Raw genomic sequence first — 27,125 nt, forward strand, 5'->3', positions numbered from 1 at the left:
AGGAAGTGAGGAGGGCAGTGGCAGCTTCCCCTTTTCTGTCCTGCTCCGGGAGCCGGGCTTCTTCCCCCTCAGAGCCTCCGAGGAGGGGACAGCGGCACCATGGCTCTCGGCACGGCCGTCCGCCAGACCTGCTGCTGCTTCAACGTCCGCATCGCCACCACCGCCCTGGCCATCTACCATGTGGTGAGTGCGGGCTGGCCCGGGGCCCGGGGCCCGGGGGAGTGTGTGTGTGAGTGAGAGGGGGGACCTCTGGTCTCCTGAGCCCCTCCAGCTGGGCAGCCACCGGATGGCCGCTGCTCCCCACCTTTCTGTGGGCTCCTGCTTGGGTGTCACCTCCCTCCCTGTCCCCTGGCGGTAGGGGAGGGGACCCTGTAGCAGCCGCCTGAGCCGAACAATGGTGGAAGGAGGGGTCCTTGTAGCAAGGTAACATAGTTCACGCTCTCTCAGAAGCTCAGTTTGTCCCTCTGTAAAATGGGACAAGAGAGCAGCCCCAAGGTCAACCGGATGGCAACAGAACTCTAGAAGGGAAAGTGATCTGGGAGCCAGGACTCTTGGGAGAAGCGGGGGGCTGGGACTGCTGCCAGGAGGTGGGCCAGGCACAGGCATGGCTACCCCCCCCCCCGTCCCCCCCCCCCCCCCCCCCCCGGAATCTCTCTCTGTCTCCTCATGGAGGAAGGAAGGAGTCCTCGAGTTTACAGCCGGCCAAACACTGCCTTCTCCTCAGGAAGCCTTGAGGCTTTGTGCTAATGGATAGGGGGCCTGCCTGGCTCTGTCTCTTGGGGGGGGGGGGGGTCATCCCGAGTGGGGAGCAGGCCCAGCGGTTCCACTTCGGGGGCTGGTGTGCACCTGCCTGGTGTGGAGCCTTGACTCTGGGGGAGTCATAGCCCTCTGGGCCAGCGGTCCCCCATCTTAGTGGCTGAGGTCTGGGGCTCCCGCTCCCCCTCCCCATAACTCCAAGCCGTGCCCGGCCCCCCGGGCCTAGGCGCCTTCCCCCAGGGTGAGTCATGGCCTGTGGGGAGCAGTTCTCCCAGGAGCCTGGAAGGGCTTCCTCAAAACCAGCCCAGCCCGCAGGCGGCGGGGGCTGCGCTGAGCTTAGGCCTGGCTGCCTCCGCTTCCTGTGGAGGCCGGCGGGCCTGCGGTGCGGGAGCCCAGCCTGCAAGGGGTGAGGATGCTCTTCAGGGCACACGGCCTCTGGGTACGGTGCCCTGGGTGCAAGTCCTGCCCCGCCCCCACCTCCCCACTCCCTAGCTGTGCAGCCCTGGCTACTTGCTAAACCCCGCGGAATGTCAGCTTCCTGCTCCAAGGAAGGGCCACCCAGCAGCCTCTGGGGGGCCGCCTGTGAGGGGCACAAGTGTTACCCCCAGGGCAGTGCCTGACGCAGGCTGAGCCTCTTAGCGAGCAGGGTATTGGTCACCTGCAGTCACCCCGCAGCCCCCAGACGCTGGCTTGGGGCGGCGCTCCGAGGTCGCCCTGCCTGGCCTCTGCCAACGCAAGGCGATGCTGAGAGAAGGCTGGTGGCGTGGCTGTCCCCACACCAAGTCCTGTGGCCCCTTCAGCTCGGAGGTCGCCAACGTTCTCGGCAGATCAGGGTGGGTCCGCAGAGGAGGCCCCTCGGACCCTTACCCCCCCCCCCCCCCCCACTCTGCCACTAGCCAGCCGTCCTATTTGGGCAAGCCTCGCTCCTGGGCCTCAGCCTCCCTTTGTAAAAGGAAGGAGGTGTAGGGGGTGTGGACCGGCTCCGAGGTCTCAAACTCCAGCACCTGGGCAGGGGGTGGGGAGGGGGGGCAGGCGGTCATGGGAGTGAGCGTGGGGGGCAGCCGGACCTGCGGGGGGCCTGGGGCCTGTCCGGGCCACTCTGGCAGCTGCTCTCTGTTTCCGCCGATTGTTGCCATGAAGGCATGTGGGCTCTCCTGGTGTTTAGAGAAACAGGGAACACGGGCTTTGATGTCTTAGCTTCTGATGTTTCCAGTTGGTGACTGCTTCGAGGTAAAAAAAAACAACAACAAACCCCTGTGCAGGCCAAGCCGAAGCCACCTGCCGGCCGCCTGGGTGGGAGGCTGCCCTACAAGCTCTGGCCTCTGTGATCTGAAGGTTTCTCCTGAGGTCCTCACCTTAGGTCCTCACATTAAGTCATATCAGTGCCTGCCCTCAGAGGAAGGACCATCTGCGGGCAAACGATCAAGGGAGACCTCTTGGAGGTGGTGTCCTGGGCAGAGGCATAGAGTCCCGTGGTGTGGGGTGTGGGTGGGGCAGAAGGGGTGTGCTGAGGCGTGGAGGCCGAAGGACAGAGGCTTGTGCCGGAGACACTACACAGACCCGCCTCGAAGCTTCCGGCTGGCGAGCAGGAGGCGGGAGGGGCCGGGAGTGACAAGGGAAAGAGCCGGGACTTTCTCTGCTGATGTTTGGGGCTGGAGAGCGAACCCGTGGTTGTGGGGCCGGAGCTGTCTGTTGTGAGATGTTTGGCGGCATCCATGGCCACGGCCCACAGGGTGCCGATAGCACCCCCCGGCTGTTAACCAAAAACATTCCCACACGTTGCCGACGTCCTCTCCCTGGAGAAACACTTTACGGCGTGAGACACGGCAGCCATGGGATGCTCTGGAGTGGGAGGTGTGAGTAGAAGCCTGGAAACTGTCTGTCAGGCTCGAGCAGCTGTCTCTGGGCTGCGGTCCTTAGTTGATTCCAGTGGGGGGAGGGGGGGAGGGGAATAGGGAGGAGGGGAGGGGTCCTCCTCCTGCCCACTCTGTGACGGGGACTAGGGCTTCTCCTGTGGCCCAGCAGCCGGTGGCAGATGTGCTGTCAGGGCCTTGAACATCTGGATGGAAAAGGAGAAGTCACCGCCCAGATGTGTCAACCACCGAGCTCGCCTTCATCTGGAGCCAGCCGAGGGTGACCACGCTAGCGTATTGAGAGCTATTCGTGGACTCGGGCCTCTGGGGAGGGTTAAATCGGGCCCTTGGTGCCTCGGGTCGCGTTACACGCTATGGAGTCACAGGGAGCGTTATTCCTGGAGGGACCCTCTAGTGTCCGATGGCTGGAGGCCCTTCCGCAGGGTTTTGCTGGGCTTGGGGAGAAGATTCGCTGGGTCACAGGTGATTTCTAACCCAGACTTGCGCAGGTAGGGGAAGGAGAGGACTTTCTTACAGTGGCCACGTGGGTCCTGGCTTGTCTGGCGATCCTATGTGTGCCCTAAGTCAGTGGTAGGGGGGCGGGGGGAGCCCTAGAAGATCCTTCTGCCCAGAGGGATTTCCTTCCCTGACCTTGAATTCCATTGGAAGTGCATTGCCTCGGGGAGAGCTCACAGCTGCTGTGATTCTGACCCTGGAGCAGCAGGATACGGTGAGGAGGGAGGGCCCTGGCCCTAGTCATCTCTGGGTGATAGGATTGTGAGCTCAGGTTGTTCTCAGCTTTTCTCTGTTCTTCCTCTGGTATCGTGGGCACGACTGCTTTTAAAAAGGACCTCTTGATTTGGAATGGTTTGGGTTTGCAGAGCAGTGTTGAACAGAGCCCAGAGTCTGTGTCTACTCCACACCAGGCTTCCCTCGTTGCCAACATCTCACATTAAGGAGGCACAGGGGTCACAGTTGCTGAGCTAGTACCGTCCCCTGTTATTAACTGAAGTCCGTCCTTCGTTCCGACCCCTCCGCTGTCCCCGATGCCCCTTTCCTGTCCCGGGAGCTCCTCCAGCCTCCCCTGTCACCCTGAGGCCTTCGGTTCCTCTCGGCTGAGGCGGTTTCTCAGGTTTTCCTCGTTGGCGATGGCCTTGACCGTGGTGAGGGTACCGGGGAGGCACTGTGCCGGATATCCCTCAGAGGGGCTTGCCTGACAGCTTCCGCGTGGCTGGACTGGAGGGACGTGCTTTTGAGAGGAAGACGGCAGAGGCAAAGCTGTTCTCAGCTCATCATCACATCACATCACTGTTGACCTTGATCCCCTGGCTGAGTGCTGTCAACAGCCTTTTCCACCGTGAAGTGACTGTACCGCCCCCTCCCCCACCCCGCTCTCGTGGGCAGGAAGTCACTGTGCACAGCCCACACGTAAGGAAGAGGGAGGTGTGCTCCCTTCTTGAGGGCAGCGTCGCTACATAAATTATTTTATTTTTTTTTAAAAAAATATTTTATTGATTTTTTACATGGAGGAAGGGAGAGGGAGAGAGAGTTAGAAGCATTGATGAGAGAGAAACATCAGTCAGCTGCCTCTTGCACACCTCCTACTGCGGATATACCCACAATCTAGGTACACGCCCTTGACCGGAATCGAACCCGGGACCTTTCAGTCCACAGTCTGACGCTCTGTCCACTGAGCCAAACCGGTTAGGGCTACATAAATTATTTTAAATTCCTCATGGGACATTTGTTAGTTCTCCTCATTTATTACATAAATAAGGGGCTGATTTATGTTTTTATCAGCTTGGCCTCCGGCATATTTATTTTATACTTTGGCTTCTAATCCAATGCTACTTTGTTTATTTGGTCGCTCGAGTGTGTACTGCTTTTTAAATTGGGAAAAAAAAAAAAAGCAAAGCAGCCTCTGTTATGTCAAGAGTCTCTAGTGAGTACAGATACATGTCTTCATTTTTCACGCTCGGCCCCGGGCCAGGGCCCAGGCCTGGCTCCTTCCTGGCCTCTGCCCTCCAGGGGTTCGAGTCTGTCCCGGAAACGCTGTGACTGTGACTCTGATGGGTGACAGCGCTGGTGATGGGGTGCCGAGGAGGGGTCTTCACCCAGCCCCTGGTGGAGAGAGAGGCTCCAGGAAAGGCTTCTTGGAGGAGGCCCGAGAGCTAACTCTGAGCAGGACTTCACTTGGGTATGTTGGGGAGGAAAGGGAGGGGACAGCATGAGCAAGGCTTGGCGGTGGGGAGACCATGTGATGCTGAGACATTATCAGGCTGGGCTGGAGGAAGGAGGGCTGTGAGGAGCGGTGGGGGATGCGGGAGAGGTGACCAGCGGTGGGACTGGACCAAGTCCCTCGCTTCTTTCAGGCTTCATAGCAAAACGCTGGATCTCTGCCTGGCCCAATCCTCACATTTTACAGAGGAGAAGACAGAGGTCCAGGAGGGGTCACCCGAGGTGGAGGGGGTGTGAGCAAGGCCTTGGCACCCAGGTGTGCGGAATAAGCCCGGCAGAGAACAAATGAATTATTTTCCTGGCTCACAGGCCAGGGGTGGTTAGGTGTCTGGATGCCCTTCATTTCTTCTTTTTGCTTCCACCTCCAGGAAGCCTCCCCAGATTTTCTTCTTCTTTGAATTCCAGGGGCTCCTCTCTCTGTTCCACTTTGAGATAGGAGAGATCACAGACTTGTCTGCATCACTTACACTCCATGTGACCTTGAGCAGGCAGGCCTCTTTGCTGGCTGGGCCTCGGTTTCCTCACCCATTCAATGGGGCTAGTAGTCCCTGTCTCCAGGGTAACCGTTTCCAGGTATTGAGCCCATGAGGCCCCAGTGGAGTGGGCGGCGGGAGCTGGCAGGCAAGGCCCAGCGTTGTTCGCCAGAGCAGACCTCAGAGGCCACGCTCCTTTTCAAATCTCAGCTGCTTGGGGCCTTAAAATAGGCCCCAACGGTCGGGCGGTGAAAGCCCCAGATGAGAATCTGTTAGGTTCTTTACCTTCACGCCCAGTGCCCCCGTGTGGGCCAGAGAAGCCTTCACGCCTGATGCTCCCGTGTGGGGCGAGAGGCCTGGCCCTGTGGGCCCTTCCTGCAGGGCTGGGGAGGTGAGGGGAAGGGATAGGGTGGGGTGTCTGCCTCTCCCCAGCACCATGGCCGAGGGAACGAGTGGTGCTCCTCACCCCAGGCCTGTGCATCCCACCGTCTAGCTCAGTGGTCGGCAAACTCATTAGTCAACAGAGCCAAATACCAACGATACGATGATTAGAATTTCTTTGGAGAGCTGAATTTTTTAAACTTAAGCTTCTTCTAACGCCACTTCTTCAAAATAGACTCACCCAGGCTGTGGTCCTTTGTGGAAGAGCCACACTCAAGGAGCCAAAGAGCTGCATGTAGCTCAAGAGCCGCTGTTTGCTGAGCACGGGTCCAGCTTATAAAACGTTGAGGGCCCACGAGGTGGCTGGACCCATGAGGCCAAGGGGAGAGGCGCGCGGGGCCCTCTGTGGCCAAAGAGGCTCTTGGTGCTGCACCAGGTCAGTCACCTGTGTGAGGTGAGCTGGGCTGCCCGACCCTAGCCTGGGCCTCATCCTCTCCCCAGCGGCCTGGGTCTCAGGCCCAAAGGAAGGGCAGGAGGAGGCTCTGGGAATGGCTGGCGGTGGTGGTCCAGTCGTTGGGGTCGCCTTGGTGGGAGATACTCACCGCTGTCAGAGGGCCTCTGCGGGGGGGAGACACCGGCCTGGGAGAGGGTCCTCCTGATGCAGGGACTGGGCCTGCTCAGACCGGTGTGGCGGGAGGGCAGGGCCTGGGGGGCCGAGGGTTCTTGGTCACCACCCTGTCCCCGAGCTCCCAGGAAGCGAGGCTGTCATTTGCAGCTGGGGCAGCGGTCTGGAACTAGGACTCGGCTCTGAGGTCACAGTGAGGCCTGTGTGGGTCTCCCAGGGGACCCTGCATTGACGGAGGGGAAGCGGGTACAGAACACCCAATGAGGCGTGCAGCTGAACAAGGAGCTGTGCAGAGCGGGCCTGCTGGCTCCCTGCCCTTCCATCCTCAGCCCGGGCGGGGCCAGGGTGTCCCTTCCAGCCTCAGTGTCCTCCCCTGTCAAATGGGGGTCAGCGACCATGACCTGCAGAGCTGCTCGGAGACGCCAAAAAGAGCAGGTGGCCTCACACCTGGCACCTAGTGAGTGCCCCACGAATGGCAGCTGCCGCCAGAGCCCCCACCTGACAGAGGAGGAAACGGAGGCTCAGAGCGGCCGGCTCTTCTGTGCTCCAGACTGTGGTTGGGGAGGGGTCAGGGGTGGGGGGACCATCGGCTGTAATATCCGATTGGGAGCCTCGTCCCGATCGCCTTTTTTCTTTTAAGCAATCTTGATTGAAGGGCAGCTGACACGCGCGTTCCGTGGGCTTCAGGCGTTGGGCACAGTGATTCTGGGCGGCTGTGCCTCACCGTGCGGCCACGGCGATGTGTCTCGTCCCAGCGCTGTCACCGAGCAGAGTGATGCTGATGGTGCATTCCCGGTGCCCCCTCCACATCCCCGTGGCTCACCCCGTTTACAGCTGGGAGTTCGCACCTCTTGTTCGGGGAGCCTGGCTCTTATTAGCACGGAGCCCGCGTGGGAAGACATGTCTCCATTTCCCTGCAAAACGGGGCAGACAGTCCTGTTAGCAGAATCTGCCTCCCAGGACGAAGCGAGGGCGGGGGAGGTGGGAGTCTGCGTTCAGAAGACCTGTCCTCCCATAATGCTCAGCTGTAAGAGCAAAGCTTATCATCATGGGGCGGGTGTGTGTGTGTGTGTGTGTGTGTGTGTTTGGGCGGGTGTGTTTGCTCTGAACGGGAATAGGGAAGTCATGGTTCATGGGGATAGACTGTGGGGTGCGGGCCACTTCCCTAGAACCCAAAGAGGAGGAGGACTAGGGCTTAGGTCAGGCCCCTGAGTGTCGGCCCATAGAAGATTTGATAATGTAGTCTCCATCCTCTCCCTCCCCTGCCCCCACCTCCCTGCATGTGGAAAGCCCCTGGAAGTCATTAGGGCAGGAACTTTTTAAAAAAATGTATTTTATTGATTTTTTACAGAGAGGAAGAGAGAGGGATAGAGAGTTAGAAACATCAACGAGCGAGAATCATCAATCAGCTGCCTCTTGCACACCCCCCACTGGGGATGTGCCCGCAACCAAGATACATGCCCTTGACCAGAATCGAACCTGGGACCTTTCAGTCCGCAGGCCGACACTCTATCCACTGAGCCAAACCGGTTTCAGCTAGGGCAGGAACTTGATCCTCCATGCCCGTTTCTTGCCATTTTGCCTTCTTTCATCGGGGCAGGTCCGGAAGGGCAGAGGCCAGAGGGCAGAGGGCATGCCTCGCTGGGCTGCCACAGGCCCCGCACGGGCGTTCCCACGAGGCCCCGGGGCAGAGCGGGCCGCTCCCTGTCCGGTGCTCCGGTCCCTGTTCCAGGCTGCGGGTGTGCACAGCGTGCGGGGCGTCCACACGGCGGCCAGCCGGCCTTTGCCCAAGCGCTTCCCTCCGGTCCCCGCCAGCCCCAGAGTCACGCCTTCGGAAAACCCTGTGCCCCCCAGCGTCTCCCACATCCTTCCCCCAGCCCAGCCACACGGCAGCTACCATTTCCTGGCCTACTGTGTGCCAGGCACATGGGTCACCCCCAGTCACAGCTCCCCGAGGGAAACTTCTTGCCGTTTCCTCAATGCACCTCATCCACGTTTGCTTTTTCCTCCTGCCTGCCATGCCCTCTGCCTGCAGCACCTTCCCATGTCCTTTGGGAGAATCATCAAGACTTACCGCCTCTCAGAAGCCGGAGCTCCCTGCACCCACCCCCTCCCAGGGCGGCTCACGGCTGAGGGGGGGGGTCAGCTCCAGGGTCTGACCCAGAGGAGGGGTCAGCCCCAGGGTCTCTATTTTATTTCACCTTTGTAGACCTTTTATGGATGTGTAACTGGCCTATCACCACCACACATCTGGACAAACTTCAGCAGAGCGAGCACACCCGTGCAATCGCTACTCACATGATCGTAGCTGTTACCACCACGCCAGACCCAGCAACAGTCACCTCTACCCAGATAAGGAAATAGGATAGGACCAGCACCCGGAGACCCCCAATCCCTCCCGCCGCTGCCACTCCCCTGCCCCACTGACTGCCCCCAACATGCGAGGCTCTAGGCCACCCGGGGGTGAGGTCACACACACGTGCAGCTCCTTTTCTCAGCAGTGTGTCTGCGAGCTTCCCCCATGTTGCTGTGTGCTCATCCCTCTGCCCTCGCCCGTCAAGTATTGTGTGTCATGAACATAGAAAGTGCATTTGCCTGTCCTGTTGGGGGTGGGAGTGGGGTGGGGGATATGGGCCGTTGCCAGCTTAGGGCAGTTACCAATAGCGTGGCCACTGCACGGGGACCTGGGGCTTGATTCCTACTCACCAGTGCTTTTGCAGGCCAGTCCGTCCTCTGAATCTCTAACTTTGGGGACAGGCCTATGTTCTGCAGACGCGGCGGCTGGGCCAGGGGAGGAGAGCGGCAGGCGGAGCGGACAGGGACAGAGATGGGAGGACAGGAGGCGGCAGCCCCAGAGAGGAGCGGGCTCTGGGCAGGTGGGGCGGCCGGGCTGGGGCTGCAGCTGAGCCTCGGCTCTGAGGCTCTGAGAGGGGGAGTCGCGATGGTATCTGGGCCGCTGGGGATGTGGTTGCGGAGATAATGCTGCAGGGGAACGGCCCCCACCGGTGCCCCCTGATTAGCTGCGGCAGGAAGTGCGGGCTGGGGGCGGGGAGCTTCCTCTTGCCGCTGGTGCGTCTGGTTCTCTTCTCCTTCCAGAAAACTGGGGGGGAGGGGGTGCGGTGCACAGGGAAAGCAGGGTGAGCCTGGGAGGTCGGGAAGACGGAGCTCCAGGCTGAGGCTGACAGCAGGGATGATGGTGGTGGCCTCGGTGTGCTGGGGCCCTGCAGCCCCAGGCCTCCCGGCGGAGGGTCAGGCTGAGGACAGGAAAGGGTGTGGCCGGGGGGGTCCGGTTTGCAGCCTGCGTTATCTGTGGGAGACTCCAGCTTGGCCTCTGAGAAGTCACACACAGGCCCCGCTCTCTTCGTGGGGAAGTGGGGGGCCATCGACCTCACAGGCCTATCAGGAGGCAGCAGAGAAGGTCACGGACGGATTTGTGACCTCGCACCGCAGGGACATGGCGGGGGCCCGCGGAGGGCTGATCTGTCAAGTGGAGCCCCTGAAATCTCAGAGGGGGTGTCTGCCTGCTTCTGAGAGGCTGGGTCCTGCACTGCCAGGAGGCCAAGAGAGTGGGCCCACCTTCTGGGGAGGGAAGTGGCATTTGAGCCCCACACGAAGGGGTCCAGTATCCCCATCATCTTCATCACCACCCCCGTATCCTGATGTCACCACCCCCTCCAGCAGCAGCAGCAGCAGCAGCAAGGCCGTGTGAGTGATCGCTGCAGTTAACCGCCACTCACCAGCATCACTTTAATCGCCACCAGCGTGGCCACACCCACTGCCGCCTCTGTAATCACCGCTCACATGATCGTGGCTGTTCCCGCCACACCAGACCCCGCGGCACGCAAGCCGTCCCCCCACCTCCCAGCCCGGTCCCCACGGCGGGCCTCTCCCCGCCAGACTTCCTTTTTTTTAAAAAAAAAAAATATTTTTATTGATTTTTTACAGAGAGGAGGAGAGAGGGATAGAGAGCTAGAAACGTCCATGAGAAAGAAACATCGACCAGCTACCTCCTGCACACCCCCAGCAACCAATGTACATGCCCTTGGCCGGAATCGAACCTAGGACCTTTCAGTCTGCAGACTGACGCTCTACCACTGAGCCAAACCGGTTTCGGCTCCCCGCCAGACTTCTTCCATTACACTCAGCTGTGGCATCACGTCCCACGGCGAAGGCCATGCTCAGGAGGGCCCCGTGCCCCTGCAGCCCGGTTTCCCTCTCCTCCCATGGGCCCTGCCCCTGTTTGTCAGCTGAAGCTCTCGGTGGCCTCTCAGAGCCACCAGGAGGACAAACAAGAGCGCCCGCCGGCCGCTCGCCCGCGGCTCAGCTTGGGGAAGTGGTGCTGGCGATTGAGAAAGAAGGAGCTGGGTGGGGGTGGGGGTGGGAACAGAAACCAGGGGGAAGCAGAGAGAAGGGCTAAAAAGAGGAATGGAGAGCGGGGGTGGCAGGGAGGGCGGTTGGCAAGGCCAGGACTGACTCAGTCTGGCAGCCTGAGCCCTAACGTGGCCCCGGGAGGAGGGAGGCCGGTCCTGGCTCCACAGCAGACTTCCCTGCGACACCGTGGGCTGCTTTCTCCTCCTCTCCGAGCGCCGTTCCCCCTCCGGGACCCCCTCAGGGAAGAGGCGTTCCGCCCGTGTCCCCGGACCTGCACTGCCAGGTGCCAGGCCTCTGCACATGACATTCCTTTCTCCAGGAGCGCGTTTCTCTCTCCCCATCGGAAAACCGCTCTTTGTCCGGCAAAAGCATCTCAGGCTTTCCCCGCTGGTGACATCCCCCCTGAGGTCTCCGGGCGGCGGGGATCACTGCTTCCTCAGGGACCCTCACGCCTGTGTGCTCCCGGTCATGGCTCTGAACACACTGGTCACTTAGCAGTCCCCCCGGAGGACTGTGGCACCTGCTCGTCGCCAGGGTCTTGGCTTACCCAGGGCCTGGGCGTGGCCTGTGCTCAGAGAGTATTTGCTGGAAGGGGAAGAAGGAACACCCACAAGGTTCGTGAACACTGCCCCGCAGTGCTGGTTTAGTAGGGGTGTCGAAGGGGCCAAAATCTAAAATCCAGCCTAAATCGCTGGCCGAATGGTTTACTGAACAGTCATAAACTGACAATGTCATAAACTGACAGCGGAGTGCAGTGATGACAGCGCGGTGCGGGCCACATTGCAAGGCCTGGCGGGCTGGATTTGGCCCGCGGGCCTTGTGTTTGACACATGTGGTTTAGGGCGTGCTGTCTGTCTGTCTGTCTGTCTGACTCCGGGCCGCCTGCCATTCGACCGGAGAGTGACCTTACAAGGCAGGGCCGGTTATTACACCCATTTCCCAGATGAGGAGACTGAGGCTCAGAGAGGTTAACGGTTCACTTAAGAGGCTAAAGCTCAGCTTAGGCCCAGGACCACCTGACTCTAGCACCGTGCTCTTCACCGCATGGTTTCCCCGTGCAGAGTTAAGGACTAGGGAGAGGGAAGACGCAGTAACGGAGGGACAGTGGGTGCGTGAGCGCTGTCTGCCTGGGCTCTATAGGAGAGAAGCCCTGTCCCAGGAGGGTGTGGGTCACGGCCCAGCCAGGCTCTCGGCGCTCAGGGAGAGGGCAGTGCTGTGTCCAGGTGGAAGCCGGGTGAGGTGAGCGGAGCGGATGGCCTGGGAAATCGGGGCTCCTGGGTTTTCCGGGCCTCTCCCAGCAGATGCTGAAGGTAAGCCAGGTACTTTTCCGAAATGGCAAATGTCTTGGTTCCAGGCTTGGGTGGAGCAGTGAGGGCGGTCGGATGAGCAGGGTGCAGCTCAGGGCTGGAGCCTGGGTGCGATACGCCACAATTTGCAGAAGTTCCACTGCCCTGACTCTCCTGTGCTCAATCGTCCCGGTGGAGCTGGGTGCAAACGGGGTGACTCTGCTTGTTGACAGGGGTGGGGGGGAAGGAGGAGGGGAACACAGGCCAGGGAGGAGCCAGGACCTGGCTAGGCTAGGACAGCAGTGAGGCTGTGGGGGAGCTCCCCTCCCCCCTGTAGTGCTCTAGCTGCTATGCCCTGAACCCCGAGTCTCTGGGGCTGGGCAAGGATGGGCAGAGGCTTGGTGTGACCTGGGGCTGAGCCCCGGAGCAGCCACTTGGCCTTGGGTGGAGCCCTGGGCCCTGGGCGCACAGGTACCAGGGTTCAAATCCCAGCTGGACCACCTGCCCCAGAGCATGTGATTTCTCTCCTCTGAGCCTCCGCTTCCTCATCGGTAACACGGGGAACACGCTGCCGTTCTGGTAGTGTTTGGCAGTTTGTGGTGCAGACCTGTGAGTACCGATCTGAGCACACCGTGGCTGCTCCCTAAATGTCGATTCCTCACCATCCCATCTAGGCTGTGGAGTCTCCTCTCTTTCTCCTGGATTGGGGACCTGTGTCTTTGTGGGAGGTTAGGGGTCCGAGGAGGGTCTGAGTCAGGCCCCGAGGCTGCCTGGGGCTGTGACCCGGGGCTGGCTCCTGCCCTTCGGAGCCTCAGGGTTTCCATCTGGTGAAAGCGGACGGAATCGCCTCTCCCTGTACAGGAGTGCCGAGGAGGTGAAACGGGTGAAGATGGGGGGCTACAGGGCGCCCCGCTCTGGTGCTCGCTGCTGCGTCTTACGTAAGCTGCGGGCAGGACAGGGACTCCAAGGGGAAGGAGGAGAAGCGCGTCCCTCTCTGACTCCACGGGGGCGCTGACGTGAGAGAGGGGGCGGGGAGCAGGCCTCACAGAGCCAGGAGGCTGGGGGACGCTGGGAGGACCGGGAGAGGGGGTGAGAACCACACTCTTCAGCCCCAGTTTGAATCCTGGCCCTACAGACTGCAGACTGGGGAGCCCGGGACCTCGCTGAGCCTCACTGTCCCCATCTTTGAAATGGGGGTGGGAGGATGCAGCACAGCCCTTCACCGGGCTGTGGGAGGATCACCGGGCCCACAGCGGAGTCAGGTTGCACAAATGTCCCTCCCCTTCCTGCAGGAGGCGTGATGGGGCGCCAATGGCAGGACTGAGGCCTGGTGGGAAGGCACCAGGGCAGCACCGGGAGACTTGGACTTCAGTTCCATCTGTCCCCAGCTTGCTGTGTGTCCCTGGGCAAGCCACCGAGCCTCTCTGAGCCCATAAAACAAGCAGAGGGAGCTTATACAAGAAGGGGACAAAGGCTCTTCCCCAAAACTGGAGGTTGAGATCCTCTGACTCTGAGCTTCGTCCCAGATCGCGGACGAGCCTGGATTCTCTAGATTTCAAAAAGATAACTGTCCACGGAGACACCTGGAGGGGGGACGGGCGTCTCCGTGGAGAAGTTAGGGGTCTCTCTGAGCCCGGCTGTGACTCCTCTGGGCCCTGCTGGCACACTCCCAGGCACCTCACCCCGCAGGGCCCTGTCCCCGGTTCGGTCCTAGACGGAGCTGTCGTCCGCCTCCCTTTCTCTTTCTTTCTTTCACTGAAGGTGAAACTGGGGGGAGAGGGCTTGAGGAAGCAGCGTTTCTCCCTCAGGGCAGTTTCTATGGGTGCCAGCTGCAGGCCCCGCCGCGTCTGCCTTCCGGTCTGGGCTGCTCTCACCTTCCTGGTGAAACAAAGCCTATTTGGTGACCCAGGCGGAGGGGGCAGCGAGAGCAAGCTCACGGCCAGCCCCTGGCACCTGCCCCTGGGACTGCCCGACCAGCCCTCTTTGGCTAAGGTGATCAGACGTCCCACTTTTGGCGGGACAGTCAGGATTTTTAACAATTTGTCCCGCGTCCCGCGGCGTTTTAAAAATGTCCCGATTTTTACGTCGTGGGACGCGGGACAAATTGTTAAAAATCCGGACTGTCCCACCAAAAGCGGAACGTCTGGTCACCTTATCTTTGGCTCATAGGCATCCCTCAGAAATGAGCCCCAATCCGGTGATGCTGCTGAGCCCCTATTGCCAGGCCCCAGGCTCAGTTCTTCCCAAACACAACCGGATGTTTTCCCTCTGGATCCAGGGATTGCCACGTGCCGGCGAGAACACAGAGAGGCGGAGTGACTTGCCCAAGGTCACACAGCGACCCGGATTCACACCCACCCCTGCCTCCCTCTGGAGTCCAGCCCTGCATTCCTGCTCTGTGTTGCCCCTTTCTGCCCCGCCGAACAGGATGTAACGTGGCAGGAAGACCCGCCGAGTCCTGTGTCGGAGCTAAAATAACCGCACCGTCTGCCTGGGGAAACAGATGGTGGGGTCGGGCTGCCTGTCAGCTGAGCATGAGCTGCCAGGGCAGGGCTGCCTAGAGGCCCATCTAAACATAAGCCGTATTGCCCAAACCGGTTTGGCTCAGTGGTAGAGCATCGGTCTGTGGACTGAAAGGTCCCGGGTTCGATTCTGGTCAAGGGCATGTACCTGGGTTGTGGGCACATCCCTAGTAGGGGGTGTGCAAGAGGCAGCTGGTCGATGTTTCTCTCTCATCGACGTTTCTAGCTCTCTATCTCTCTCCCTTCCTCTCTGTAAAAAATCAATAAAATATATTAAAAAATAAAAAAATAAAAGGCTAACTTAAAAAACAAAACAAAAACAAAAACAAAAAACATAAGCCGTGCTAATAGAGGCCGGACACCCGCTGCGAGGGAGGAGACAGTCTGGTTCTCAGCGTGGGCAGAGGGTGCCCAGAGAATTGGGTGTGTGATGGAGGAAGGGCAGAGGCCTCCTCGAGGACACAGATGGAATATTCCGAGTCCCCGTGGCGGGAAGCATGTGGATAGAGGCTGTGTGACCGGGACGCCTGCAGGGGAAGGGGGAGGGCATGGACAGGTGCCCCCCGAGGCCTTTCAAACTGAGGCTTGTGGCTGGACTTCGTCAGTGGCTTGGGCCACCTCAATACTCACCCCCATCAGATGTGCCCCTTCTCCATTATTCTCTGCCAGGGTCCCCTGAGGGGATGGGGTTCATTAGTCCATCCCTCCATCCCTCCATCCCTCCATTCATCCCTCCATCCTTCCCTCCATCCCTCCCTCCATCCCTCCATCCCTCCATCCTTCCTTCCCTCCCTCCCTCCCTCTCTCCCTCCCTCCCTCCCTCCCTCCCTCCCTCTATCCCTCCCTCCCTCCCTCCCTCCCTTCCTCCCTCCCTCCCTCTATCCCTCCCTCCCTCCCTCCCTCTATCCCTCCCTCCCTCTCTCTCCCCATCCATCCATCCATCCATCCATCCAGTCAGCCACCCATTTATTCATCAAATAAAACAGCCAGAGCAGTGAACAGGAGAGACACAGAAGCCTGTAGTCCAATGGGGATAACCGTAATGATAGGAAACAGGCTGAGTGCTTAGATTAGGGGTGTCAAACTCAATTAGATAAGGGGCCAAAATCTAAAATCCAGCCTAAATCGCGTTCCGAATGGTTTACTGAACAGTCATAAACTGACAATGTCATAAACTGACAGCGGAGTGCAGTGATGACAGCGCGGTGCGGGCCACATTGCAAGGCCTGGCGGGCTGGATTTGGCCCGCGGGCCTTGTGTTTGACACATGTGGCTTAGATCCACCAGCACTGTGAGTGAATTCCGTCCCACTGCAGCCTGGGAGGCAGGCATTGTCATTGTCCTCACCTGGCAGGTGGGCCAGAAGGAACGGGTTGTGGAGGGCACCCCAGGGACTCATGGGTCAGATGCTCCCAGGCCTGTGCTGACGACTCCGTGAACTTGAAGCTCTCTCCTGCTCAGACGCCGTGGCTAAGGTCCCCTGATGACCAGCGCCTGCGGTTAGAAAAGACCCAGGCTCAGCCCCCACCTTCTCTCCAAGGCTGCCCTCCAGCATTCCTTTGACCCCTGTGATGGGAACACGGGTCTGAGAGCTCTGGGGATGTTCTCATTGACTCCTCCTAAGACCCTCCTAAGGTGGCTGCTCCGGTACCCTCCTTTTCCGGAGGGGGAAACTGAGGCCCAGGGAGGCCACTAACTTGCCCAAGCCACTCAGCTGGGAAGAGGAAGAACCCGGATCATGAGCTTGCTCAGGCAGAACTTTAATCAGGATGCTCTACTGACCTGCCCTCCCATCTCCTCCAGGACCCTCCTCCCAGGCCCCGCTGGCCCCTGAGGAGGGAGAGGGCTGGGGAGAGGGGGAACAGTGCTGACCCCGCTGACGCATGCTCCGTTCTGCCCCCAGATCATGAGTGTCCTGCTGTTCATCGAGCACGCCGTGGAGGTGGCCCACGGCAAAGCCTCCTGCAAAGTCTCCCAGATGGGCTACCTCAGGATCGGTAGGTCCCGGGGACCAGAAGGGGAGCCGGGACTGAGAGGGGAGGGGGCCCTGGCGGGGGCAGACTGGCTGAGGTTTGAGGCTCTGCCACTTCCCCTTTTTGAGCTGCAGATCTTTCATCTGGCAATGAGCCTATGCCACCCGCCTGGCCCAGGTGTGGGAGCGGACGGGAGGGCGCTTTGCAAACCTAACCAGCTCAGAAAGGGGACAGGAGGACCCCACTGCCCACACTGCCAAGGCTGCCCATTGAGCCAGAATAAAATTGTGAGACGCAGCCCCTGCCTACCTGCTGGCCACACAGGTCCTTGAAGCTCCCTCTTGGCTTCCTCCAGGCTGTCCTGGCTGCCCGAGCTCCTGCTGCTCTGACCGCACCTTGTCTCAGGCCCCTGCCTGAGTGCCTTGTGGCTCAGCTCACAGGCTGCCCCCCCAGAGGTCTTCCCAGTCCTCACCCTACTGACACAGACCCCAGCCTGCCCTCCCCGCCTCAGCCGGGACCCCGTGTCATACATACCCTCTGTGTCACCTGAAATGCTATGATTGCATCGCTGTAGCCTCTTAAGACTGAGAACTACTGAGGGGAGGGCCTGGGCTTCCTTCTTCCCTGGGCTCCCACACCAGTGGTTCCCAAAGTGTGGCCCTTGGAACCCCGGCGGGGTTCCCCGGGCACCTCTGGTCCCTCACTGCTCTCCCTGCCTTTCAGCTGACCTGATCTCCAGCTTCCTGCTCATCACCATGCTCTTTGTCATCAGCCTGAGCCTGCTGGTTGGCGTGGTCAAGGTGAGAATCCTGAGGGGGAAGAGGCAGGACTTGGGGAGCCCCAACTGCCCTCCTACCCCCTCCTAGTCTAAGGTGGCCAGATTTTAACATTGGTAAAGCGGGACACCATTGACGGGGGGGGCCCCGGGGGATTTTTGATTAAAAATTTGGTCTAGATGGAGCAACAAAAATTTTCATAGAACGCAAAAATAGTATTGTAATATTTTTAAAACGCCGTGGGATGCAGGACAAATTGTTAAAAATCGGGACGTCTGGTCACCTTATCCTAGTCACACCCAGTGGGTGGGCAGAATTGGCTGCTGAGACGGTGGGTATTTTGGGAGACCCCACCTATACCCTAGACATCATCCCTGGTGACCCACATTTTTTTATAATGCAAATGGAGGCAGGGCGTTTGGGTGGCAGAAGAGCGGTTTGGAGGAGTGAGGAGGGGGGAGGAGGCAGCCTGCTCACTGTGTAACCCGGAGAGGAGCCAAGGCAGAGGGGCCAGTGTAGACGTGGACAGCTCAGTTCGTCGGTGAGCAGAGGAGACCGCGGGGCTGTGGCTCAGCCTCCTGCAAAGAGGAACCACTGCCCCTCGGCCCCCGGGAGGCGGAAGCCAGGACCGGAAGCAGGGCCTTCCCGGGCAGACAGTGGCCTGGAGCCCTCAGGGCCGGGACAGGGAGCCCCGGGTGTGGTGCCAGGTTGGAATGCTTCCACCTTGCATGCAATGTCACCCTCGCCCCCTGGCCAGTGCCAGCTCCCAGCCCTGCGCCCCAGGGACGGGCTCCCCCTTGTTCAGGGCGGCACCCCGGTGCTTAGGCAGAAACGCAAAGGGCCCAGCGATCAAAGGACCCGGGCCGTCCCCGGAGGCTCTGAGACCGGCCTGGGTCGTTTGGGCCACATCCTGAGTGGTTTTAGACAACCACCTGAGAAACCAGAAAACCACCCTTTCTGTGATCTGGTCCCACCTGTGGTTTCCGAGGCAGTCCAGCCCCACAGAGGTCACTGCTTTCGGTTGAAGGAGAGGGAGCTCACTGCTGGCTCGTCTGCCTCCACTACCCTCCCCCTTCCCACCCTTCCACGTCTACCCGGTGCCTCCACCTCCAGGAAGTCCTCTCTGATCCCTTCTCGTCTGTAAAATGGCCCATCCTGGTGGAGTTCCTGAAAGGGAATTGAGCCGAACCTGCTCCTCGAGGCCCTGGAGCTCTTCCCTCTGTAGATGGGGACCGTTCTGTGTCTCCCGGATACCAGGGCTCCTTGCATTCAGGGCCAGGGTCTTGCCTTGTCCCCATCCTCATAGCGTCACCCAGGGGACGGCATGTGGAGTCACGGGGGATGGGAGAGTGGGCTGGGAGGGAGCTGCTGGTGAGTGGGGGCACGGGGACGTGTGCCAGAGACGCCCTGACCGCGCCGGGCCTGCCTTTCAGAACCGGGAGAAGTACCTGCTGCCCTTCATGTCCCTGCAAATCATGGACTACCTGCTGTGCCTGTTCACCTTGCTGGGCTCCTACGTGGAGCTGCCTGCCTATCTCAAGTTTGCTTCCCGGAGCCGGGCTGTGAGTACCCAGCCCCCACCTCGGCCCACCCAGCCTGGGGGTGGGGGGAAGGGCTGAGGCAGAGCCAGGGAGCCCCCGGAGTCCCTTCCTAGCTGGTGACCTTCAGCAAGTCCCTGGGTAAAGTGTCCCAGAGTTCCTTGTTCTGGGGAATGGACCTGGGAGTCCCAGCTGCTCACTGCGCCCTGGCAGCACTGACTGAGGACGGGGTGCAGAGGTGCTCACACACGGGGAGCACTCAGCACATGCCCACAGCGTGAGCCCACAGCGGGGGGAAGGGCGTGGGCCCCCCTTCAGCCCGCTCTGCCTCGTCCCTCCTTGTAACTGAGGAGGGACGAGGCAGCAAAGCTAGCATTCAGAATTGAAGGGCAGATAAAAAGCTTCACAGATCAGAAAAAGCTAAAAGAGTACACCACCACCAAACCAGGATTATATGAAATGCTGAAATGTGTTCTTTAAAAAGAGGAAAAATGAGAAAAAAGTAAAGACAACAATTATGAACAACAAACACATATCTATCAACAAGTGAATCTAAAAGTCAAGTGAATTAAAAATTGGAGGAACAGAATAAACTGGTGAATATAATAGAACCAGGGGCATAGAATGGGAGGGGACTGATAATTCTCAGAGGGAAAGGGGTGTCTGTGTGGGGGGTATGGGAAGAGACTGGACAAAAATCATACACCTATGGCTGAGGACAGTGGGGGGAGGTAAGGGCAGAGGGTGAAGTGGGGACCAGGTGGAAGGGAGCTATGGGGAGGGGGGAGGGAGGAGAAACAATTGTAATAATCTGAACAATAAAGATTTATTAAAAAAAAAATAAAGAGAGAGGAAGACGGTTAAAGCCACGCTGAACACACACGTGAGATGCCCTTGCTGGCTTGCGCCACTCGCTGACGTGGCTCCCCAGAACTGCTTTCCACATTTCCCTCACAACACCGGGGAGCTGGACTGTGGAAGGGCCTGGAAAGGGGGTCAGGACCCTGGCTCTGGTCCCAGCGTCTGCCACCTGCCCTGGGCACGAACTCTGAGCCAGGGGCACCCATTTCTTTCTGGGCACAGGGGACTGGAGGGCTGCTGGACGCTGTAGCCGAGACAGCCTCTCAGGCCGAGGGCCCTCCACCTGCCCCGTGGTCCAGGGCCTCTGGTTGGGGGCTAACTGTGGTCTGTCTTCCTCCTTGTCTCTGTCCCCCTCAGCACCCCTCCAAGGTCCCGGTGTTAACCCTGCAGCTGCTGGACTTCTGCCTGAGCATCCTGACCCTCTGCAGCTCCTACATGGAAGTGCCTACCTATCTCAACTTCAACTCCATGAACCACATGGTGAGTCTGGGCCCGGGGCCCACTCGGGTTGCCGGCTGTGTGGCCTTGAGCACGCTGCTTCCCCTCTCTGTGCCTCCGTGCTTAGGCTGGGCCGGAGGGGAGCGTGGGAGGAGGATTCTTTTATGAGTGGTTTTTGGAGGGGCAGCGCTCAGGAAGAATCTAGAAAACAGCGAGGGAGGCAGGTGAGACACAGGGAAGCAGCCAGGCAGACACGGGGCTTTAGGAGTAGCCCTGCCCCATCCCAGAGGGAGCCCTGCCTTGTGAACCGCACCACAGAGGTTACATTATCTTTTTATTATGGCCTGACCAATTCTCCCCAAACAGGGACTTAAAGCAACAGCACTCGTCTCACACAGAGGCTGGAGATCAGGACTTTGGGAGCGGCTTAGTGGGGTGGTTCAGATTCAGAGTCTCTCTCTCACGAGGTCCCAGCCGAGATGGGGTGGGGCTGCGGACGATGAGGGCTTGGCTAGGTCTGAAGGACCCCCCCAAAGATGGCTTACCCATGGGTCTGTCAGCCCTCTGCCTCCATCCCGCAGCCTGTGTACCTTGGATAAGGAGCTTGAGCATCCTCATGGCATGGCTGCTGGCTCCCTCTGCCCCGTGAGTGTCTGAGGGGTGGAGCCAGGAGAAAACTGCTGTCTCTGAGGTCACCCTCACCTCTGCCTCCTCTGTTATCCAAAAGATGTGAGGCCCCAAGTCTGGCCCACGCTTGGGGGAGGGAAGTGAGCTCCGGGTTTTGAAGGGGGGGGTGTCAATAAATGTGTGCACACGTGTGCACATGCCAGAGAGCAGGCATGTCAAACTCAAAGGCTAACAGGGTCACATGAGCAAGGTGTAAGTTTGTGTGGGCCGAAAAAAAACAAAGGCTTCAATTTCCAAAGAAACGTAGGCTTATTTCGATGGAAACATGCTGAACACAAAGGGCTGAAATAAATGAGTCATCGTTAACATAAAACAATAGAACATTTAAAAAATATATTTTTATTGATTTCAGAAAGGAAAGGAGAGGGAGAGAGAGATAGAAACATCCATGATGAGAGAGAATCATTGATCGGCTGCTTCCTGCACACCCCCTACTGGGGGATCAAGCCCGCAACCCAGGCATATGCCCTTGACCGGAATTGAACCTGGGACCCTCAGTCCACAGGCCAATGCTCTATCCACTGAGCCAAACCAGCTAGGGCAAAACAATAGAACATTTTAATAAAAATTAATGTTTTTTTCTTGGACATTAACTTACCAAACACTGAATAATGGCACAAATTAATAAGCGTAACACAACTAAACCTATTTTTCTTGTTCTCCGAAAGCGAAATATTTCCTGTTGCATGCACCAAACAAGTCAGTACAAGACTAACGACGTGGCCATCGGCTGCTAAAATATTCACCCTAGTGTTAATGGAGAGAAATGGCGCTCCTGATCGGAGAGGAAGGGACATGAATGCAGCACGATTACAGCAATCAGTCACTAGCGAACGTTGTAGTTTGTTATTAATAATTATGTATAACAGGATGTTGTAAAAATTAAGCTATGGAATTTTTATTAAAACATTTCTTACATGCCGTTATACTGGCTGGGCTGCGAAAATACTCGTTGTGGGCCGCGGGCTTGACACGCTCGCTGTAGAGGCTGTCCTGCTGTGAGCAGAGACCTGGCCCCCGTTAGCTCTGCTGTGAGCTGCCCCTAGGGGAGGGCCCTCCCAAGTGTTCAGGATCCGGTGGTTCTATCAGCCAAGCCTGCTCCAAGGAGGGCATGCCACCGCCAGCAGGGGTGGGGCCCCGTCAGGTGAGGGCCATCGGGCCGGCAGGGGCTGCAGCTGCTTCTTTTGGTTTGCTCCTTCGTCACCTGGGGCTGATGGTAAGCAGCACCTGCCTCCCGGGGCCCCTGCAGGATCAGCCAGGGTAGTGGCTGTGCCATGCGTGTTCCTGCGTGTGCGGCGAGCAGGTATGTCGTTCTTCCACGTGTAGCCAGAGGCACTGACATGGCCCCCAAATCTGTTGCAGAATTACCTGCCCAGCCAGAAGGAGATGGCTTATAACCAGTTCGTCAAGATGATGATCATCTTCTCTGTCGCCTTCATCGCTGTCCTCATCCTGAAGGTGAGCAGCGCCTGCCCCGTGGCTCTGGGAGGGGCGGTGAGGCGGGGGGACTGTTTGGAGGCGGGAGGAGGGAAGATGTCTTATTCTTTTGTCTTTTTTAAAAAAATATATTTTATTGATTTTTTACAGAGAGGAAGGGAGAGAGCTAGAGAGCTAGAAACGTTGATGAGAGAGAAACATCGACCAGCTGCCTCTTGCACACCCCTACTGGGGATGTGCCCGCAACCAATATACATGCCCTTGACCAAAATCGAACCTGGGACCTTTCAGTCCGCAGAGTTGTCTTATTCTTCTCTGGAGTGGTCAGGCCCAGAGGACAGAGTCCAGTTCAGGTCCCAGTCTCTAGAGAGATGGTGACAAACAGGAGGATGGAGGCCCTAGGGGTGAACAAGTGAGCTCCCAGGCCCCCGGGTGAACAGTGGGGTCTGCAGGACTATTGGCAGGGGCTTGAGGGTGGCTCAGCAGCTTCCAAAAGCCCCTTCCTGTGCTGAGTCTGTGGGGTAGTAACCAGGGGGATGCCTGGAGCACTTAGGACTGGCAGGTGAGGCCCCCCTTCAACCAGAAGAAGGGTCTGAGCAGCAGCAGCATGAAGGATGCTGCCTTCCCAGGGTGAGCTGGGTCTTCCCAGGAAGCCTGGCACCTATCTCAGGGCTGCGGGGGCAGCGAGGAAGGTCAGCATCGCTCAGCCTGACCGGGGCCTTTTCTAGGTCTACATGTTCAAGTGCGTGTGGAGATGCTACCGGCTCATCAAGTGCATGAACTCGGCCGAGGACAAGAGCAGCTCCAAGATGCTGCCGAAGGTGAGCCTGGGGGGTTTCGGGGAGCATTGGGTCTGCCCCTCACTATGTTATTCGGGGAGGTCTCTCTCCCTGGCCGTGCCTCAGTTTCTCCACCTGTAAGAGGAGGGCTGGACCAGACAAACTCCCAAGATCTCTGATAATCTAGGGTTCTTTCGTGCAGGCATGCACCCAGTACTCCCTGCCTCTCACTCTTCCTTGGCCTCACATACAACCCTGGGGCTATAAGAAAAACGAAGATGCCACCCCGTTCTAGAGGAGGGTACAGTCCAGAGCGAACCCAGACACAGAGATCTGGTTACAGGGGCCTGTGCAGGGGCGATGGGAGCAGAGGAGGGGGCTGGTCTCATCCGGGTGTCAGGTAAGCTTCCCAGAGGAGGTGACATTGACCAAGTCTTACACTGTCCGCTGGTCCAGGCTAGCTGGGAAAGGTGGCCTTACAACAGCTGTTGGGAGAAGGGATGGGAAAAGGGCAGCTGGTTTAAATGGCTTGTGGTTCGCTGTCCGCATCTGTGAGACGGGCATTGTATTCGACATGGCTTTTTTGTTGCAAGTGGCAGGAAGCCAACATAATCCGGCTTAAAAAAGAAAACTGTATTGGTTCACAGAACTGGAAAGTCCAGTATATGCCTGGCTGAGTCCCGACATCCAGATGCGACCTCATCCTTTCCGTTTTTCTGTTTGTTTGTTTTTTTGTTTTGGGCTATTTAATTTATTTTTATTTTTAAAATTAATTCCTTTAATTTAAAAGGTTAAGGTATCACATATTTGTCCTCAATCCCCATTCCAATCCACCATCCCCCCCACTCATGCCCCCACCCCCCTATTGTCCTTGACCACTGGTAAGGCTCATATGTGTGCACATAATCCTTTGGTTGATCTCTCCCTTTTATCTCCACCCTCCTTTGAGGTCCAACAGTCTGACCCATGACTCCTTATCTCTGGGTCTGTTCTTGTTCATCAGTCTATGTTGTTCACTATTTCCCCTAGATGAGTGAGATCCTGTCCTACTGGAAATATACTTATCAGAATCAAAAATGAGACAAGCAATAATCGTTGTGCTGAAAGGCATATGAATCAGTCTGTAGTGAGCTTCTTTCTGGGCCACCAGTTCTTTCGAGACCCAATTTCAATGTCAACCTTTCCATCGTTTGAACCTCCTTTCCTCAGTGGAGGCTCCATTTGAGGCAGCCCTTTCCTCATGGTGGCAAAGTCGCTGCTGCAATCCCAAGGGCTGACATCCCACCCTTTCAGCAGCCCCAGCAGAAAGGAAGTCCCCGAAGCAGCTTCGATTGGACCCGGTTGGGTCACCAGCCTATGCCCAAACCAATGACTATAGCTAGCCAGGGGGATGAAATTCTACTCTGAGGGGCCCCGTCCAGATCATCTGTCTACCCCGTCCATCTGAGGGATGGGGCCGATTCTTCTGGAAGCAGATGGATGGAGAATGTTTTCTCAGGGAAAATGTGTGTTGTTGTCAGACACGCAGAGGGGGCTTGATGCAGAGACAAGCCTGTTCACGACAGGAGCAGAAACCGCACCCGTGTGGTGCACGCTATGCCCGGCACCTAGTAGGTACACAAGGTGTGCCAACCATGGCATCCTTCTGTCAGAGGGGTGGTTCCTTCTGGCCAGTCCTCAGCCCTCGTCTCTGTCCCTCCCAGGTGGTCCTGCCATCCTACGAGGAAGCCGTATCTCTGCCATCCAAGACGCCAGAAGGGGACCCAGCGCCTCCCCCGTACTCCGAGGTCTGATGGCGCTAGGCCCCCGTCCCAGTGCCGGGAGGGACGGGGCTGCCTCGCAAAGCACTTCTTCGCTTTGGCAGCCCCGGTGGCCCGGGAGAGCCACCCAGCCGACTTCAGGACAATCCGCTTGTGTACCCCTTGCTGGCCTGCTTTTCCCGTGGGGCCCGGGAGACGCTCACCGCTGGGTCAACCCTTTAGGCTAACGGACGCCTTGGGTCTCTCGAAGATTCGCTCTAACAACACGTGGCTTATTTTGATCAGCTTTGATGTTTATTTAAACAATTGGTCACTCTCAATTCGTTGAGTTTGGTTCAATAACTTTCAGCTTGGCCAGCATAACCAAGTGGCTGACAAATTAAAAACTTGTCAGTTCAGTAAAATAATTCAGTAAAACAACAACAGTCCGTCGCGCTGATTTTGTAAGTAGCTGTCAGTTCACACAGCAATTTCCTGAAGTAATCATCGATGAGTCCCTCCCCCCGCCAAATCCATATGTTCAATGTCTTCAAATAGCTTGCTTACATAATGATCGAGTCAGCCAACCCAGCCAATTTAGAATAGGGAATAACTTCAATAAGAAGATGTCAGATAATTCAATCCGATCCAGTAACTGGCTGCCCACACCGGCCAATTCAGTACTTCCGAGTGGCTGAATAATGGTTAATTCAAATGAAAATCCAGGCAGTTGCCAAACCATCACTCAATAGCTAGTTCCAGGGAATAGCAGTCACTTTGAACACACATTGTTTTGCTTAAGAGTTGTCACCGTCAATGTTCAGTCACACGTGGCTGGAACAGTCATGTGTGGTCAGGGCAGTCACACAGCCGTGGACTCCGTGAAATGGGTCGCCTCGACCACGGTCACCTCTAGTAACCAGCCACCAACCAGTCCATTCCTCAGCTCAGTCCCTCCAACGCCAGTTTGTTTGTCAGTGACCCGGTGCTGCCCGATGCTTGTGGTCAAGCAGAAATTCAGCCTTGAAATCAGGCAAATCCATTTGTTGGACTAAATCCACAGGTTGGTTCAGTCAAAACAGGCAAACCCTGATGAGTGCAGACCGTGCCCTGGGGGCTGGGGTTGGTGGGGCTGTACGGAAGGTTTTGGCCCCAACACCCCTTCTTTTGCTTGCTTCCCTGAGGACGGGGGTTCCCGAAGGAGCTGACCCAAAGGTGGAGACAGGGCCATAGGGGCAGGCTCTCGGGTGTGGTGGGGGGTACAGAAGGAGAGGGCTCGGTGCCAACACCTCACCAAATGGCTCTGTGTGTGACAGAGATAAAGCAGCAACATGCTTCTCTTAGGCTGATGTGCTTCCTCACAGATGGAATAGGCGGGGCTCCATCATCCTCAACACACACACACACACCCTGTTTGTTCCATAGACTCCCAGGGCAGCATGGCCAGCTGGGGAGTGCCATGACGTGGCATTGTTTTTGATTACAAATCACGGGCCATGTACACATCATGATGTCTCCCAGGTAAGGTGGGAACTCCACTCACCTGGAGAGCACCCACCCCAATCCAGATGCTCACGGGGGTGGGTGTTGCGATGGGTCAGACTTGCCTCCCGTTACCCACAGTGTAGGGTGGATGACGACAGACCCATAACTAACGATAATCGCTCGAGGAACAGCCAACACCATGACGGGGAAAGTCTGAGGGGCGTCAGGCAGTCAGAGAAGGCTTCCTGGAGGAAGTGTCACCAAGCTGAGTGAAGATTGAGCGGGCAGCAGTGAACAAAGTGGGGCAGGATGTTCTAGGCAAAAGCAGCAGGATACGGACGGCCCCTGCAGATGCGGGGAGGGGAGCTGGAATCCAGAGCCCAGTCTGGCTACTAGTCAGGAGGGCTGGAGGGAGGCTGGTAACCTCTGGGGCCTGGGTCAGCTGGATCAGGAGGAGCCTTGGGGACCTTAGGGCTTTTTGGCTGCAAGCCCACCCTGTCTGACCTTAGCCAAGAAGGACATTACAGGAAGGAGATGGCTGCAGGAAACATAAACCTGAATGAGCTAAGTTTGTTTTTTAGGAAAAGGTGGTCACGGAACTTCTAGTTCACATAAAGGAGAAGCCCAGGCACTCCTGGCGTTAGGAGTGGTTGGACCTGGGATTCGAACTCTTCACTAATGCTTTCTCTCCCCCACCTCTTGCCCTCTTCCTCCCGGCCGAGCCGCTGCGGGCCTGCCTGAGCGTGCCGTCGGCAGGGAGCCCAAGGCGGTGTGAGTTGGGCTTCTCCACTGGTGTCCAGAGACCTAACAGAGCCTTGAACGTCACACCCAGAAGTGTGGGCTTATCCCGGGGCGGGGGAGTCTTTGAAGGGTTGGGGCAGTGGAGTTCCAGGGTCAGGCTTGGGCT

At 58.0% G+C, this 27,125-nt stretch overlaps 1 protein-coding gene across 1 annotated transcript; it reads left to right on the forward strand.

Annotated features, from left to right (window-relative positions):
• LAPTM5 (lysosomal protein transmembrane 5) lies at positions 1–25,177 on the forward strand. The gene is made up of 8 exons (XM_084874361.1): positions 1–183; positions 16,409–16,502; positions 17,202–17,278; positions 18,688–18,816; positions 20,011–20,133; positions 22,141–22,236; positions 22,944–23,036; positions 24,698–25,177. Exons 1-8 carry the CDS (start codon positions 100–102, stop codon positions 24,785–24,787), a joined length of 786 nt encoding a protein of 261 aa, XP_084730487.1. The 5' UTR covers positions 1–99; the 3' UTR covers positions 24,788–25,177.
• Positions 25,178–27,125: the final 1,948 nt, after the last annotated feature.

The sequence above is a fragment of the Pipistrellus hanaki genome (genome assembly GCF_964339955.1).
Source record: "Pipistrellus hanaki genome assembly, chromosome: 2".
Lineage (NCBI taxonomy): Eukaryota > Metazoa > Chordata > Mammalia > Chiroptera > Vespertilionidae > Pipistrellus > Pipistrellus hanaki.